Source organism: Chiloscyllium plagiosum, unplaced genomic scaffold (genome assembly GCF_037043375.1).
Source record: "Chiloscyllium plagiosum isolate Xiang-an unplaced genomic scaffold, Cpla_swu_hap1 HiC_scaffold_17, whole genome shotgun sequence".
Lineage (NCBI taxonomy): Eukaryota > Metazoa > Chordata > Chondrichthyes > Orectolobiformes > Hemiscylliidae > Chiloscyllium > Chiloscyllium plagiosum.
Window position 1 is genome coordinate 80,884,014 of NW_028270155.1, and position 17,114 is coordinate 80,901,127.

Sequence of the window (17,114 nt, forward strand, 5' to 3'; positions counted from 1 at the left end):
TATTGTCACAGTTTCAATGCATAAAGATCAAAAGCTCAGAATTCAGTGAGGTAATGAGGGAAAGGAAGGGGAAATATCACAACCATTCCGAGATTACCAATGGAATGAGAATGGCTTTTCAGGGAGTCCAAGAGAGAGTCCCAAACCCCAGATAAATCCCCACCTTAATTGTCTAACCTACAAACACTCCCACCCCCCTCCTCATAGATAGACCCACATACCACCCTCGGAGACTCTCCCACCCCACCCATATTGCCTGACTTACCCCCAGGAGGAGAAAGTGAGGTCTGCAGATGCTGGAGATCAAAGTTGAAACTTTATTGCTGGAACAGCACAGCAGGTCAGGCAGCATCCAGGGAACAGGAGATTCGACGTTTCGGGCACAGGCCCTTCTTCAGGACTTACCCCCAGCCCAGCCCAGCCACAGAGTCGTGCACCTCCCCAATACACAGACCTACACATGACCCCCAGAGACTGACACATCCCCACCAGGGATGGTAGCATGGTGGCTCAGTCTGTTCAATTTTTAAAAAAATATTTTAATATTTAATATTTTTCAGGCAGTCTGTTTACATGCACTACTGCCTCACAGTGCCAGGGACCTGGGTTCAATTCCAGCCTCGGGTGACTGTCTGTGTGGAGTTTGCACATTCTCCCAGTGTGTGCGTGGGTTTCCCCCAAATGCTCCAGTTTCCTCCCATGGTCCAAAGATGTGCAGGCTAGGTGGATTGGCCATGCTAAATTGTCCTTACTGTCCAGGGATGTGAAAATTAGGTGGATTAGCTGTGGGAAATGCAATGTTACAGGGATAGGATAGGGGGCTGAGTGTGGGTGGGATGTTCTTCAGAGAGTCAGTATGAACTTTAGATTAGATTACAGATTAGATTACAGTGTGGAAACAGGCCCTTCGGCCCAACAAGTCCACACCGACCCGCCGAAGCGCAACCCACCCATACCCCTACATTTGCCCCTTATCTAACACTACGGGCAATTTAGCAAGGCCAATTCACCTGACCTGCACATCTTTGGATTGTGGGAGGAAACCGGAGCACCCGGAGGAAACCCACGCAGACACGGGGAGAACGTGCAAACTCCACACAGTCAGTCGCCTGAGGCAGGAATTGAACCCGGGTCTCTGGCGCTGCGAGGCAGCAGTGCTAACCACTGTGCCACCGTGCCGCCCACAAACTTGTTGGGCTGAATGGCCTGTTTCCACACTGTAGGGACTCTTTACTGGCCCAACTCAAATTCCCTGGACACTGATCCACGCCAGCCTCCAGAGACCCATCTATAATCCCCACCCCCAATGTTTGACTCACAACCACATTCCCAGAGTCAGACTTATATCCTGCCATAAGACATCTACCTACTCCCAGTGTATGTCCACATCCCCAGCATAAAACACTGACCCCTACTGCCACCTCCAGTGACTGACCCACACACCCGCCCCTGTGCTGAGATCCACACTCTGGGATGATCCTGGGATCAGCCAGACAGTTGCTGGAATCTTGTCCAGTGTCAGACTGACTATTCCCTCTATCTGTCCCACTGGTGTCCAGTCATATTTCCCCTGTTCCATTAGCAATCTTCACTAGTTTGATGATTGGGCCACACACAGGGAAAGTGAGTTAGTTACCATTCACAGTCTTTCATGTTAATGAGCACAGCAACAGGAATATTGCAAGTGATCAGGGAATCAGGTTGTGGATCCACCTTCTCCATTCTGCCTGTCCCCCAGTGTAACACCAGTCAGTCCAACACTCCATGTGTTTCCAGTGGATTGAAAGATTGTGCTTTCAAAGGGTTCTTCTCTTCCAATCCCCAGTTTCTTCTCCAGAAATGCCACTGCATCTTGAACCCATTTCTCACTCGCTCTCGTACAAATTCTCATCTTCCTCCTATTTGTGAAGCTGAAAGAGTGAGATGAGATTATGATTATCAGAGAATCACAGGCACCAGCTCCAACCCTTTCATTTCCTCCGACTGTGATAAAAACACCTTGAAACACTCACATGATGGAGGGGGTGGAGCAGCCAACTGTCCTGGTGAAGCTTACGAGCCGTTTATGAGGAATGCGAGTGGTCTTAAAGTTCTCACAGCAATCGATAATCACAGAGCCAGCTGCAATGTGGAGGAGGAGACAGTGAAACCTTGAACACATTCACGGCACATTCTCACACAGTCACCGTATCCTACACGTCTTCACCTAGAAACACTTTGAGTGCAAACAGACCATTCAGCCCATCTGCTCCCTGCTGCAGTTTCCAGCCCTCTTTGCACAGGCCTTGTTCACCCCATCCACATATCCTACTATTCCTCTCTCCGTTGTGTGTATGTTAAGCTTCTCTTTAAAACATCTCAATGTTATTCAGGTTGACCACTCCTTTTGGTCTCAGAATCGACTGTTGAATCTGCCTCTGAGTGAAGGATATTCTGCTCAGTTCCCAATGGGATTGATTAGAGACTGTTTAAATGGATCATTCCAAGTTCTGCTCTCTGTCGCAAGTGGAAACATATTCCTCAAATCCAGCCTATCAAACCGCATGGGCATCTCCAAACCCTCATCAGGTCTCCTCTTAGACTTCAGCCATTTCCACACTAGGTGAAAATTGACAGGGACTGGACAGATAGAACAGAAAAGATTAACCAGTTGAATCACTCGATTAAAGAGCTAGTAGCAGCTTGATGGGCTGAGTGGTCTCTCTCTTTCTCTCTGTTATGTTTCTATTTGGAAACATTGGCCCACAGTCTCTGAATGGAGTCAGGAGGAATCATTACATTAACTCTAATAAGTAACACAAACAGTCGATGGAAACCAGCATGAGCTCTGGAAACTGTTCCTGTTTTCCTCATTCTCAGGTTCTGAGCAAAGATTGGGAAGAAGGAAGCCTCTCTCTTACCTGGAGCTGCAGCCACACCATCCTGGATCAAGCAGATTGCCAGTGCTCCTACCACAACGGCAGTTACACACAGTGCTGTCCTCATCCTGGCCCGGCTCACCTTGGGAGTGTTCAGTGTTGAAGAGGGAGTGTGGCTGATGAGGGAGCTGTCACCTCCTGCTTTATATCCTGGAGTAACTGCACCCAGTCAGCAATATGGACACTCCCTGAAACTTCCCCAGTGCCCCAGCAATGACAGCTCTCCCTGGAATTGGTCCTCCATGGCTGTTCTCCCTGAAATGGGAAGTTCATGTTGTTCTGTGAATGGGATTCTTGGAGACAGGAGCACGAGCAGCTGGATCCTCTGAGGTCAGTGTTTCTCAGCAAACTGTCATCTCGATTCCCTCAGCCCAACCCCAACTTCCCTCTCCGGGTGAGAGAGAGACAATGAGAGCAATCGAGCTTCCTGATTGACTGAATCCCCCTCGGGGAAGCAGCTCAGAGCAGGAAGTGAGATTAACATCAACATAACTCACTGCAGGAGGAAAAGGCAGAGACAGCTGCATTTACATAGCTTTCAATGACCAAGGCCCCAAACACAACTTGCAGATGAAGGTGTGTTCTGTTGTAGTTTAAGTCTTAACCACTATATTCACTGCTCACAGTGCGGTCTCCTTTACTACGGTGAGACCTAACATAAACTCTCCACTCTGTCTGTATGAGTGACCCTGATCTCCCAGTTCTTTACCATTTCAATAAATTATCTTAAACTCAGTTTAATGTTGCAATGTTCTGGAGAATCTCTCCACAAACTAAAGGAACAACCTAATTTTCCAATTAGGCGCTTTACTGCAAGTTTCCTGTTAAAAAGGATTATTGCATGTTAATGACCTCATTAAGACCTCTGCAGACTGTTGCCAAACAGAAAGATTTAGGGATGCAGGTACATAGTTCCTTGAAAGTGGTGTCCCAGGTAGACAAGGTGGTGAAGAAGGCATTTGGTATGCTTGTCTTCACATACTTCAGAGCATTGAGTACATGAGTCAGGACGTCAAGTTACAACTGCACATGGCGTTGGTGAAGCACTTTTGGAGTACTGTGTACAATTCGAGTCACACTGCTGTGGGAAGAGTCGAAATGGGTGGCACTGGAAAAGCACAGCAGGTCAGGCAGCAGGAGAATCAACATTTCAGGGATAAGCCCTTCATCAGGAGAGATAAAAAAGAGAGGGGCTGGGGGCAAGGTAGGTAGGAAGGCACTGGGTGGATGCAGTTAGGGGTAATTGTGATAATCGTTGAGGAGGGTGGAGCGGATAGATGGGAAGGAAGATGGACAGGTAGGACAGGTCAAGAGGGCAGTGCCAAGATTTGGAGGGGGGATTTGGAAACTGGTGATGTCGATGTTGATGCCATGTGGATGAAGGGTCCCAAGGCGGAATATGAAGCATCCTTCTTCTAGTTGGTGGGTGAATATGATTTGGCTGTGAAGGAGGCCCAGGACTTGCATGTCCTTGAAGGAGTAGGAGGTGGTGTGGGAGACAGAGTTGAAATGGTCGGCCACAAGGTGTTGAGGTTGTTTAGTGCATGTGTCCCAGAGATATTCTCTGAAGTGCTCCACAAGTTGGCACCCTGTCTCCCTGATGCAGAGGAGACCATATCAAGAGCAACAAATGCAGTAGACGAGGTGGGTGGATATACAGGAACATCTCTACCGGATGTGAAAAGATACTTTGGGGCCTTGGCCAGAGGTGTAGGGGGACGTGTGGGTGCAGGTTTTATACCTCCTCTGGTGGCAAGGGAAGGTGCTGGATGTAGAAGGTGGTTTGGTATGGGCGGAGGGGGGAAGGTGGACCTAACAAGAGAGTCGTGGAGGGAATGGTCTCTGTGGAATGCAAATAAGGGTGGGAAGGGAAATATTTCCCTGGTGGTGTAGTCTGTCTGTAGTTGGGGTAAATGGCGGAGGATAATGTGCTGTATCCAGAGATTACGGATATTGTGGCTATTACAGAGACATGGGTAGAACAGGGACAGGATTGGCTATTGCAGGTTCCAGGGTTTAAATGTTTTAGTAGGGTCAGAGGTGGGGGTAAAGAGGGGGAGGTGTGGCATTGCTTGTCAAAGATCGTATTACAGCGGTGGAAAGGATGATGGATGAAGACTCGCCATCTGAGGTAGTTTGGGCTGAGGTTAGGAATAGGAAAGGTGAGGTCACCCTGTTAGGAGTTTTTTACAGGCCTCCTAATAGTCCTAGAAACGTAGAAGAAAGGATTGCGAGGATGATTCAGGAGAAGAGTGAAAGTAATAGGGTGGTTGTTATGGGGGACTTTAACTTTCCTGATATTGATTGGGAAAGCTATAGCTCTAGTTCGTTAGATGTGTTGGTGTTTGTCCAATGTGTGCAGGAGGGTTTCCTGACACAATATGTAGACAGGCCAACAAGAGGTGAGGCCATACTGGATTTGGTTCTGGGTAACGAACCAGGCCAGGTGTTAGAATTAGAGGTAGGTGAACACTTTGGGGACAGTGACCACAATTCGGTGACTTTTACTCTAGTGATGGAGAGGGATAAGTGTGCACTGCAGGGCAAGAGTTATAGCTGGGGGTAGGGAAATTATGATGCTGTGAGGCATGACTGAGGATGCGTGGCTTGGAAAAGTAGGCTTCAAGGCAAGGGCGTAATTGATATGTGGAGCTTGTTCAAGGAGCAACTATTGAGTGTCCTTGATAAGTATGTACCCGTCAGGCAGGGAGGAAAGGGTCGTGTGAGGGAGCCATGGTTTAATAAAGAATTGGAATCCCTTGTTAAATGGAAGAGGGCGGCCTATGTAAAGGTGAGGCGTGAAGGTTCAATTGGGGCGATTGAGAGTTATAAGGTAGCCAGGAAGGACCTGAAGAGAGAGCTAAGAGCAGCAAGGAGGGGACATGAAAGGTCCTTAGTTGGTCGGATTAGGGAAAACCCTAAGGCTTTCTATAGGTATGTCAGGAATAAAAGAATGACTAGGGTAGGAATAGATCCAGTCAAGGATAGTAGTGGGAAGTTGCGTATGGAGGCTGAAGAGATTGGGGAGACACTGAATGAATACTTTTCGTCAGTATTCACTCAGGAACAGGACATTGTTGCCGATGTGAATACTGAGTCACAATTAAGTAGAATGAATGGCTTTCAGGTATGGAGGGAAGAGGTGTTGGAAATTCTGGAAAGGGTGAAAATAGATAAGTCCCCTGGGCCTGATGGCATTTATCCTAGGATTCTCTGGGAAGCAAGGGAGGAGATTGCAGAGCCATTGGCCTTGATTTTTATGTCCTCATTGTCGACAGGAGTAGTGCCAGAAGATAGGAGGCTAGCAAATGTGGTTCCCTTGTTCAAGAAGGGGAGTAGGGATAACCCTAGTAACTATAGGCTGGTGAGTCTCACTTCTGTTGTGGGCAAAGTCTTAGAGAGAATTGTAAGGGATAGGATTTATGAACACCTGGATAGGAATAATGTGATCAAGGATAGTCAGCATGGTTTTGTGAAGGGCAGGTCGTGCCTCACAAACCTTATTGAATTCTTTGAGAAGGTGACTAAGGAGGTGGATGAGGGGAAAGCGGTAGATGTGGTGTATATGGATTTTAGTAAGGCGTTTGATAAGGTTCCCCATGGTACGCTACTTCAAAAAATACGGAGGTATGGCATTGAGGGTGAGTTGGAGGTTTGGATTAGGAGTTGGCTGGCTGGAAGAAGACAGAGGGTAGTAGTTGATGGTAAAGGTTCATCTTGGAGTGCCGTTACTAGTGGTGTTCCGCAAGGATCTGTTTTGGGACCATTGCTGTTTGTCATTTTTATAAATGACCTGGAGGAGGGGCTAGAAGGTTGGGTGAGCAAGTTTGCGGATGATACGAAAGTCGGAGGAGTTGTTGACAGTGAGGAAGGATGTGGCAGGTTACAGCGGGATATAAATAAGCTGCAGAACTGGGCAGAAAGGTGGCAAATGGAGTTCAATGTAGCTAAGTGTGAGGTGATTCACTTTGGTAAGAGTAACAAAAAGATGGGGTACTGGGCTAATGGTCGGATACTTGGTAGTGTGGATGAGCAGAGGGATCTTGGCGTCCATCTACACAGATCTTTGAAAGTTGCCACCCAGGTAAATAGTGCGGTGAAGAAGGCATATGGCGTACTGGCTTTTATTGGTAGAGGAATTGAGTTCCGGAGTCCTGAGATCATTTTGCAGTTGTATAAGACTCTGGTGCGGCCGCACCTGGAGTATTGTGTGCAGTTTTGGTCGCCATACTATAGGAAGGATGTGGAGGCACTGGAACGGGTGCAGAGGAGGTTTACCAGGATGTTGCCTGGTATGGTAGGAAGATCGTATGAGGAAAGGCTGAGGCACTTGGGGTTGTTTTCATTGGAGAAAAGAAGGTTTAGGGATGACTTGATAGAGGTGTACAAGATGATTAGGGGGTTAGATAGGGTCGACAGTGAGAATCTTTTTACACGTATGGAGTCAGCTATTACAAGGGGGCATAGCTTTAAATTAAGGGGGGGTAGGTATAGGACAGATGTTAGGGGTAGGTTCTTTACTCAGCGAGTCGTGAGTTCATGGAATGCCCTGCCAGTAGCAGTGGTGGACTCTCCCTCATTATGGGCATTTAAACGGGCATTGTATAGGCATATGGAGGATAGTGGGCTAGTGTAGGTTAGGTGGGCTTGGATCGGCGCAACATTGACGGCCAAAGGGCCTGTACTGCGCTGTATTCTTCTATGTTCTATTAGTGGGGTGGAAGGTGAGGACCAGGGGGAGTTCTATCCTTGTTGGGTTGGCAGTGATGGAGGTGCGGGAAGTGGAAGTGCTGAAGAGCACTGTTGATCACGTGGGAGGGGAAATTACGGTCCCTGAAATAGGAGGCCATCTGGGTTGTCCTGGAGTGGAATTTTTCCTCCTGGGAGCAGATATAGTGGAAGCAAAGCAACTGGGAGCAAGGTGTTTTTCCAGGGAAGCTGTTATCAACTGGAAAGGGTGCAACAAAGATTTCCAGGATGTAACTGAGGGTTTGAGTCATAAGGAAAGGCTGGATAGGCTAGGACTTCTTTCTCTGGAGCATCAGAGGCTGAGGGGTGATTTTATAGAGGTTTGTAAAATCATAAGGGGCATGGATAAGGTGAATAGCCAAGGATTTCTCCCCAGTGTAGGGGAGTCCAAAGCTAGAGGGTGTAGGTTTAAGGTCAGCGAGGCAAGATTTAAAAGGGACCTGAGGGGCAACATTTTCACACAGATGGTCTACGGAAAAAACTGCCAGATGAAGTGGTAGAGGCGAGTCCAGTTATAAAATTGAAAAAAAACATTTGGACAGGTACATGGATAGCTGAGGTTTAGAGGGATATGGGTCAAATGCAGTTTGGGGCGTAGGACTTATTCAGTTTAAGAAATGTGGATGAGTTGGACTGATCTGTTTCTATGCTACGTCTATGACTGGGTGACTCACTAAGTGAACAGCTCACCTCATTAATATATAGCGTCCCATCCTGCTTCCCGTTATGAGCAGTCCCAACGTCGAGAATTCTTGCCATGGATTCCAGGTGGGTGCCCTGTTGACATCAGCTCACTGCTGGCTAGTCAGCACCAAACAGCTCTGGGCATGATCCACAGGCACCAGCCCTAAGCAGATCTCATCCAACAACATTGGTACCTGACATCTGCCAACCTCTCGCGAAAAACAGGGCACCTCCCTTATCCACATGTAGGCTGCTTCGGAAGCTCACAGCTTGATTGCAGGGGCACCAGCATTGAGAGGCTGCAGCAGGAGCTCCCTGTGTAGGGGCATCTACTAGCTCACAGACTAGACCAGGCTGCACCTCAGGGCTGCTCACTTATTCTCTGAGCACTCACTCACTCACTCTCCCTGCACTCTGGCAGCATCCCTGCTTGTCAACGGGGATCTGTCCGGGGAGTGGGAAACAGCTTGGTGAACAGCACACTGGCAACGTCGGCTTAACACTGAAAGCATGCGGCAAACTCACTGCACATTTATTCAAGTGGCCCTCTTACAAAGTGGGTGGACACTAGTCTTTAGCCTATATGGGAAGGAGGTCTACTGCCAGTCAGATGGTCCTGGTACCATCGGTCACAATTGTTTGGCCACGGTCAGTCGTCCATGCGGAGCTGGTCAGGGGATGTGTCTGACGACAGTGAGGGCATTGTGCAGCAGTCAGCCATGTAGATCCAGCAGCAGTCACTGGGAATTGTATCCCATCAGCCAATGAGCTGCAAACATAGCCATCGGAGAGGCGTCTGCTCCTTCATGTCAAGGGGCTGCTTGAAGTCAGCCAGAATCTCGAGCCAGAGTGCAAGGGGGAGCTGTAGGGGCAAGAAGACTCCTTGTCAAAAGTCAATACTGGGCAAAGGAGAAACAGAGGCATCTGTCGGGTTGGGTCAAGGATGATGAGGGGGGTATTGGGGGGTGGTACACTATGGGTGATTTGATTTGATTTATTGTTGCCACACATACCTGAAAAGTACAGTGGAAAATTTTGTTTTGCGTGCAGTACAGGCAGATCATACCAAACAAGGTTTATTAGGACAGTGGAACCGAGTAAAGAATACAACGTTACGTCCGCAGAGAAGGTGTACAAAGAAGAAAATCAACATTAAATTTAACATTTGAGAGGTCCATTAAAAAGTCAAATAATTATGGGGAAGATGTTTTTGAATCTGTTGGTGCGTGTGTTTTGATACATGTGGTGCGTTATTAGCAGTGACCAGCTCTGTCACCTCCATTGGTGGAGTCTGGAGGGCGATGGTGGGCATCATGAAGGTGTAATGTCAGAGTTCAGAGTGCAGGAAGGGCAGCTGGAGGTCAGGTTAAACTGGTGGGACTTTGCATGGGGGCATGGATAGAAATGGGCCGTTAGTCTTGTGCAGTCAAAGGGTACATGGGGGCCCCGGGGAGCAGGGGTGGATGCTGATGTCCCATCACTTTCTATTTTCTACATGTGAAATACAAATGGACAATGGCTATTTGATGAGCAACAGCATAGGCCCCCTGTTTGCTGGACATTGAGACATTGAAGGAGCAAATACAGGTGTTTGAAACACAACTAAGTCTAATTTCCAGGCTGTCCACAGTTTGCAAATGGGTTCATTCTCGAGTCCAAGTCGGAACCCATTACAAGACAATATAAGGTCATAAGTTTTCATAATGGATCTTTAAGATTATACTCCTGCATGGTATTGCAGTCATAGGTACAAGTGCTCATAAGCTGATGTTCATGAATCGGGGACCCGCTGTACAATCATTATATCATCAATTTGTAATGCAGAGTGAAGGTGTTTAAGGATCAGATGCAGGTCAAAGATGATACTGGTCCTTAGAAATTGAATGTAAGCATCTCAGTGAAGGTAATGCCAATGATTGAAGACCCCATAGTAAGACCATACGAAATAGGAACAGAAATCCAGCCCTTCCATCCTGCACCATCATTCAACAGAATCATGGCTGGTCCAACATTCCTCATGTCTTCCTTGCTGCATTTCTCTGTAACCTAAGATTCCCATATTGATCAAAAACCAGAAACACTGTTATAACCCTATCAGTTCTAATTTCTCCTTCTATAACTAACTTCTAACATTAATGTTTAAAGAACTTTATCAGAAAAGACTGGGGATCTGTATAAGGCTCATGATTGAGTCAGTGAGATGGTCCTCCAGCATATTCTGGACCCTGAGTGCCACAGCACCCTGGCATGCTATACTCGGCAAAAAAGGAGCAGACTTCCAGTCAATGTGCTGAATTCTGAGGAACTGAGGAATGGGAGTAGTCCTCCAAAGAGGAGATGGTAATGCCATTGACATGAGGAGGAGGCTTTTCTTGTCAATGAGAATGTTCAGATGTGCTGGGCACTCCAGGGCAGACAGGAGCTGATTGACACCCAGTTCCAGTCGATGACAGCTGGCTATGGAAGATCATCATGGAATGTACAATATTCATTGGTCCTGGCATCAGTGTTTGGATTGCAGCGTGGGGGTGAACTGCAGCTTCTTTTGATTTTGTTTGTGTTCCCTTTTGTTGTCTAAATAAAAGCTCATGTTTGAACTGTCTGTTTGCTTGTCTGTATATGATGTTCCCTTATCAATGACATGATGAGGGTCTTCAGTGGGCACTAGGAACAGAAAAGTAGTGATGTAGAGAGGGTGCATAGACAGAAGGTAGCTAAGTGTAGCTAAACTGTAAGGCCTGCTGGTTGTACAGTGAAAGGCTGGGAGAATGGGGTTGTGTGTATGAGGGAGTGTAATCCATACACTGTGGGAAGTGTGGCTTTGTGGCTTCAGTGCCAGTACACCAGATTGCTAACACTTGCCCAGGTGAACAATTGCCTTTTAAAGATGGTGCAGGTAGAAGACATACTGAAAGAAACAAACACAAAGAACTGAGGATGTTAGAGATCAGAAACAAAGCCAGAAGTCACTTGAAGGTTTGGCAACATCTGTGGAGCCAAAGCAGAGTTGGGTCCAATTCTTTGGAATTGACTGTAGCTGGGAAAAGATTGTTGTATATGTTGAAGATGGGGTGGGGGCGAGTGGGGAGGAGTAAACAATAAGGGGAGAAGGAACTCAGAGAGAGAACAACAGTTGTGTAGACAAAGGATTAGTTAAAGGATTGGGAGAATCAGTAGCTGCTAAAGGAGACCAATGGGATGGTTGTGGTAGGAGCCCATGTGAAAAGGCCTGGTATTGAGGAGTTGATGGTGACACTGGGTAGACTGCTTCACTGCTTTGCGGAGCACTTACGGAGCCCCTGAGTTTCCTGTTGCCTGTGACTTCAACGCACCACAGTGTTCCCTGGCCAACATCTCTGTTTCAGGTTTGCTGTAATGCTCCAGCAAAGCTCAGCATAAGCTGGAAGAACAGTGTTTTATTTTCAGGTTGGGGACCCTGCAGCCTTCTGGACTTGATATCAAGCTCAATAATTTTAGGGTCTGAGCACCTTTTCCCATGCACTTACCCCAAACCCTCATATACCAGGCCACATGAGCTCCTATCACAAATGACCCTTTGTCAGCTACTAACAGCCCCCATAGCAACTACCGATTCTCCCATTCCTTTGTCCAACTGTTTCTTTTTCTATGGGCTTCTTTTCCATCTACTGTTTACTCATCCCCCCACCCCTTGTGTAGAATATATATCAACCTTCTCTGAGCTATGTTCAGTTCTGAAGGAAGGTCACTGGACCCAAAACATTAACTCTGCTTTCTCTCCACATATGCTGCCAGACCTGCTGAGGTTTTCCAGCGATTTCTGTTTTTGAACAAGATATGCTGGTCTTTTGGCGGATGTCAAGTGAATGGTGAATTCTTTTGGGATAGGCGGTTGGAAGAATGAGGTTAAACTCAGGTGAGGGGATCCTCAAGAGGGCTGGGGGAGTGAGTGTATGAGGTGAGTTTGGTAGAACAGGCTGAGACCACACTAGGCCTTGCAGAGAGAAAGCCTCCATTAAATCGGACAAAACTGACTTGTCGCCAAAAAAAGAAGCCCGAAGCTTCAGGTCCATGTGACAGTAACTACGCTCAGAAAATAAGAACAAAAAACTTGTGAAATATGAGGCAATGTTTCATTCTGGATTGCACTGTTCCAATCAAACCATGGGCTGTGACCATTACACTAACCGATCTCCTGTTATCTATGGAGACAGGAGAGTGTAGGGACAGAAGACCTGGCCTGTACTGCCCCAGTCACTGACCTGAGGCCAGTTTAAACAGCTTACTGTCTCTCTGTGGGAGAGTGGACAGACCAGACTGAGATCTGTACTATTTACTCACTGCTCACAACCAGCTGCTTCAACCACTTGAAGACAGTTTTGTGTACAAACTGTTCGGAAACAGAGAGAGTGAGAGAGAGTTCCTATGATTTCAGAGCTAATGGAAATCTCCCTACATTTATAATTAACGTCCCTCTCACTCACTGAGTAACAGGAACAGCCCTTCAGAGAATCAGCCCTAGAGAAATACAGCAATGTACTAGAAAGAGGAAAGGGAATCAGTTCAAACTGTGCCTGAAGATCACAAGCTGCAGCTTTCACTTCCCCACCTGAGGCAGTCAGAGTTTCTGATCCAGGAATTCCGAGAGTTCAGGAGCAGAGCAGCTCCAGGAAATAATCCCCAGATTTAGCACAGCTCAGACGTTCTGAGCTCACAGATCCAGCCAGAATGGAGAGGGGACACAAAATGGAGTAATTCAACTTCATCACCTTGAACTCAGGAGAGGCGACGGTCTCTAATTGTATGATCACTGGACTGGTATTCCAGAGACCCAGGCGATGTTCTAGAAGCCCAAGCAAGAATGGAATTTGAATTTGATAAAGTTAAGATTCTAATGATGACTGTGATACCATTGTCAATCATATTGAAAAGACCCATCTGGGTCAGAATGACATGCATTCTCTTCACAACACAGCTCTCAAATCAGATTCTGAATGTATTACTGATCCATATCCAACCCACTATTAACACAGTCTAGTGCCTCTACCACAGTGTCAATCCACTGTCCCCTAGTCCCAGCTCCTCTGCTGGGCACTCCACTTTCCAAACCCATCTCACCTCTTAACTCCACGTCCCAGTTGTCGAAAAGTTCTGCTCATCCAAAGCCCTGCTGCCTGTATCCGAACTCTCACCAATCCCATTTCGCCATCACTCCCTTTGCTCTTGTTCTTTTTGATCCCAGGAAGGGGGCGTCCCTGGGCAATCAGTGTTTATGAGCCCTCACTAATTACCGTGAGCCCTTGGCCATTTCGCAGTCGACAGCATCACTGTGGGCTTGAGTCATGTATAGGTCAGAATGGGGAAGGATGGCAGCTTCCCTTTCCGAGAGGATATTAATGATCCAGGTGGATGTATACAATAAATTTAATGGTCACCATTGCTGTGACTAGCTTTTTATTGTCAATTAATTAATGTAATGAGCTCCTTCAGAGGAGCTGGTGGGAGCTCATAGAATTCCCACAGTGCAGAAACAGGCCATTTGGCCCATCAAGTCCACACTGACCCTCCTAAGAGCATCCCAGCTAGACCCACCCCTTCTCTGTAACCCTGCAATTCCAATGGTTAACCCACTTAGCCTACACATCCCTGAACACTCTGGGCAATTTAGCATGACCAATCCACCCAAACCTGCACATCTTTGGACTGTGTGGGAAACCAGAGCACCCGGAAGAAACCCATGCAGACACGGGGAGAATGTGCAAACTCTGCACAGACGGTTGCCTGACGGTGGAATCAAACCTGGATCCCTGACACTGTGATGGAGCAGTGCTAGCCACCATGCAACCTAAAGCTTCTGCAGAAGTCAGGTCCTCCGGGTCACAGGTTTAATTCTCAGGGTCAATTCTACTAGGGTCAATTCAAAAGCCCTACTAGGCACACGTAGAAACAAAAGAAACGACTGTAACTATTGTTCCTGTTCCCTGTGCCAGTTGGTTGACGCACATTTCCATTGGCCATTAGTCTCTCACTGGGAAACTGTTAAAGTTTAGTCTAAAGGATGTAATAGTAGAGCATTTAGAAATACGTGATCACGCAGGGGGATTGAAGATGGCGGCGATCTAACAGGTCTGCTTTGCTGAGCTCTGCACCACAACTCAGGCAAAATAGTCCTTTTACCCTCCCCTTACTAGCTGCTTTGGTAAAAGTTGGTAGTTTTAAGTTCCTAGAATCTTTATATATTCTTTTTAGTGAGTAGGGAAGATGACTAAAGGGAAAGGGCCATGTGGATTGCAATGTGTAGGGCATGCCCCTGCAGCAACAGACACACCCACAGCCCCAGGATTCACCTCCATGGAAGCCCCTTTGGACTTAGCTGCTCAGCAGAGTCTGGCTTCAGAGTTCGTCAAATTCCAAGAAAAGATTGAGTCAGTGATGGTGGAGTCCCCGACCAGGCTGGAACCGATCTCGGTCATGCTGCAAAAGCATGAGCAGGAGAAACAGCGTCTCGGTCAGTGGGAGGAGGAGCTTGAGCGATGGACCGCAGCATTGGAGACTGTGGCCTTGGCAGATGGATCCAGGCACTGGAGAAGTAGATACACGCCTCGAGAATCAAGGTCGGGGGATGGATACCCATGTGATTGGGCTGCCGGAGCGAGAAGAAGGGGATCAGTCAGTCAACTTATTTGAGCAATGGCTGCCGCAGTTCTTGGGATGGGAAGCTGAGGCAGGCTGGCTGCAGATCGAGCGAGCTCACCAGGTTGTGGTGTGCCTGGGTCGGACCGGTACCCCAATCCGGAGCGAGTGTGATTCCAGTTTTATAGAGGCAAGCAGAAGTTTCCAGAACAATGGGGAAGGATCCACAGGCCCTGAAGTACAAGGGATCGAAGATTATGTTTTTTCAGGACTTTTCTGCAGCTGTGATCTAGAAGTAAAGGCGAGGTTGAGGAATTTGGATATTCAGTACTCTGTAAGGTATCCACCAGTGCTACGTTTCAGCCATGGAAGGGTTGTGCTTGTTTTTGATTCGTCAGAAAAGGCAAAGGACTTTTTGGACACTTTAAAATAGACTGGCTGGTACAAGCAATATGGACAATAATGGTTCCTTTTGTTTCCTGTTGTTTGTTCTGTTCGTCTGGTTTTGTCCCTTTACTGTTTGTTTTCTCTTCCCTTCTTACTTTTTTAGGGTTTGGGAAGCATAGTCAGAGTTTCTTTTGTTTTTGATTAGATTAGATTCCCTACAGTATAGAAACGGGCCCTTCGGCCCAACCAGTCCACACTGACCCTCAGAAGAGTAACCCACCCAGACCCATTTCCCTCTAACTAATGCACCGAACACTACGGGCAATTTAGCATGGCCAATTCACCCCATACCTGCTGTGGGGTGTAACTGGAGCACCCGGAGGAAACCCATGCAGACACGGGGAGAATGTGCAAACTCCACACAGAAATTGAACCTGGGACCCTGGTGCTGTGAGGCAGCAGTGCCGCCCCTCAGCATGGTTGCCCTTTCTCAGGATCCTGTGAACACGGCTCACCAAGAACTGCAGGCCAGCCCGGGATGACCGAGACTTCACCTTGGCGCGAGTTTTCCCACTGCCCTTTCCTCTTCCAGTCATCGTCACAAGCACTTTCACAGAGAATGCTGTAGTTTGATGAATTTTGGTTTAATTTTTACCAGTAATAACGGTGGTCGATGTATGGGTGGGATGGGTGTAATACCAACTTGTAATTTCTTAGTTTGAATGATTTATGTATTCTTTACTTTTGGTTTGTCTGGGTCTGGGCCGTGGCTTCAGCGAAAAGGAGACATGGAGGTGTTTGTGAGTAAGTGTGAGTGCCCCCTATGGGCAAGGGGTAAGTCTCCTATTCTCTGTTTTTTGTATTGGTTTATTGTAGGTGTAGTTTTTGGATGTTTTGTTTTGGTAGTTTCTGTAGTGGTGTTTTTTAGACTCTATGAGTCCTTCATTGTTTCTGCTCGGTGCGTTGTGAGTAGGGTTCTTCCTCTTGGGGGATCACAGGCTGTTTCAGATGGCTATGGCTAGTTGTTTGTTTAAATGGTGCACCTGGAATATTAAGGGGAGTCACTCACTCACAGATTAAGAGAAAGAAAGTATTTTCGAGCCTTAGAAGTGTTCTTGGATATCAATTCAGGTATGGCCAATATGCTGTCAGTGCTTTGGGATACTGCCAAGGCCTATGCAAGGGGTATAATTATCTCTTCTTCAACAAGTTGGAAATGACAGAGGGGAGAACAGCAGCATACGCTTGAGGGCTGGCTGAAGGCAGCTGAGACTGTGTACTTTGACAGTCCATCTGTGATTAGGTTACAGCAGATCACAGCTCTTCAGGCTGCTCTGAACTCCGTGCTTACTCAGACAGCGAAGAAAGGGATCTCTTTCGTGAAACAAAAGTTATTTGAGTTTGGTGAAAAGCCAGGTGATTACCTGGTATATCTGGCTAGGAAGAAGAGCACCCCCCAGTCTATTACATCTATTAGAGAGGGTACTGGTACTTTTACTTATGATTCCAAAAAGGTCAACTTATTACAAAAATAGGAATTGCTGGAGAAGCTCAGCAGGCCTGGCAGTATCTATGGAGAGAAATCAGAAAGTCCCACTGGCGTCAGGCTCACCCGTCTACAGTCCGCTGACTTTTCTTGACAGCCTTTCTTTAATAATGGCACCATGTCAATAAACCTCCAGTCTTCTGGAACCTCACCCGTTGCTTTTGATGATACAAATATCTCAGCAAGGGGCCCAGAACTCATTTCCCTAGCTTCCTACA

At 47.2% G+C, this 17,114-nt stretch overlaps 1 protein-coding gene across 1 annotated transcript; it reads right to left on the minus strand.

Annotated features, from left to right (window-relative positions):
- Positions 1–241: 241 nt before the first annotated feature.
- Positions 242–3,317, minus strand: LOC122558620 (C-C motif chemokine 7-like). Its single transcript, XM_043707409.2, has 3 exons — positions 2,901–3,317; positions 2,013–2,121; positions 242–1,910 (listed from the first exon to the last, which is right to left on the minus strand). The coding sequence occupies exons 1-3, from the start codon at positions 2,983–2,985 to the stop codon at positions 1,697–1,699; spliced, it is 408 nt and encodes a 135-aa protein (XP_043563344.2). The 5' UTR covers positions 2,986–3,317; the 3' UTR covers positions 242–1,696.
- Between the last annotated feature and the right edge of the window lie 13,797 nt (positions 3,318–17,114).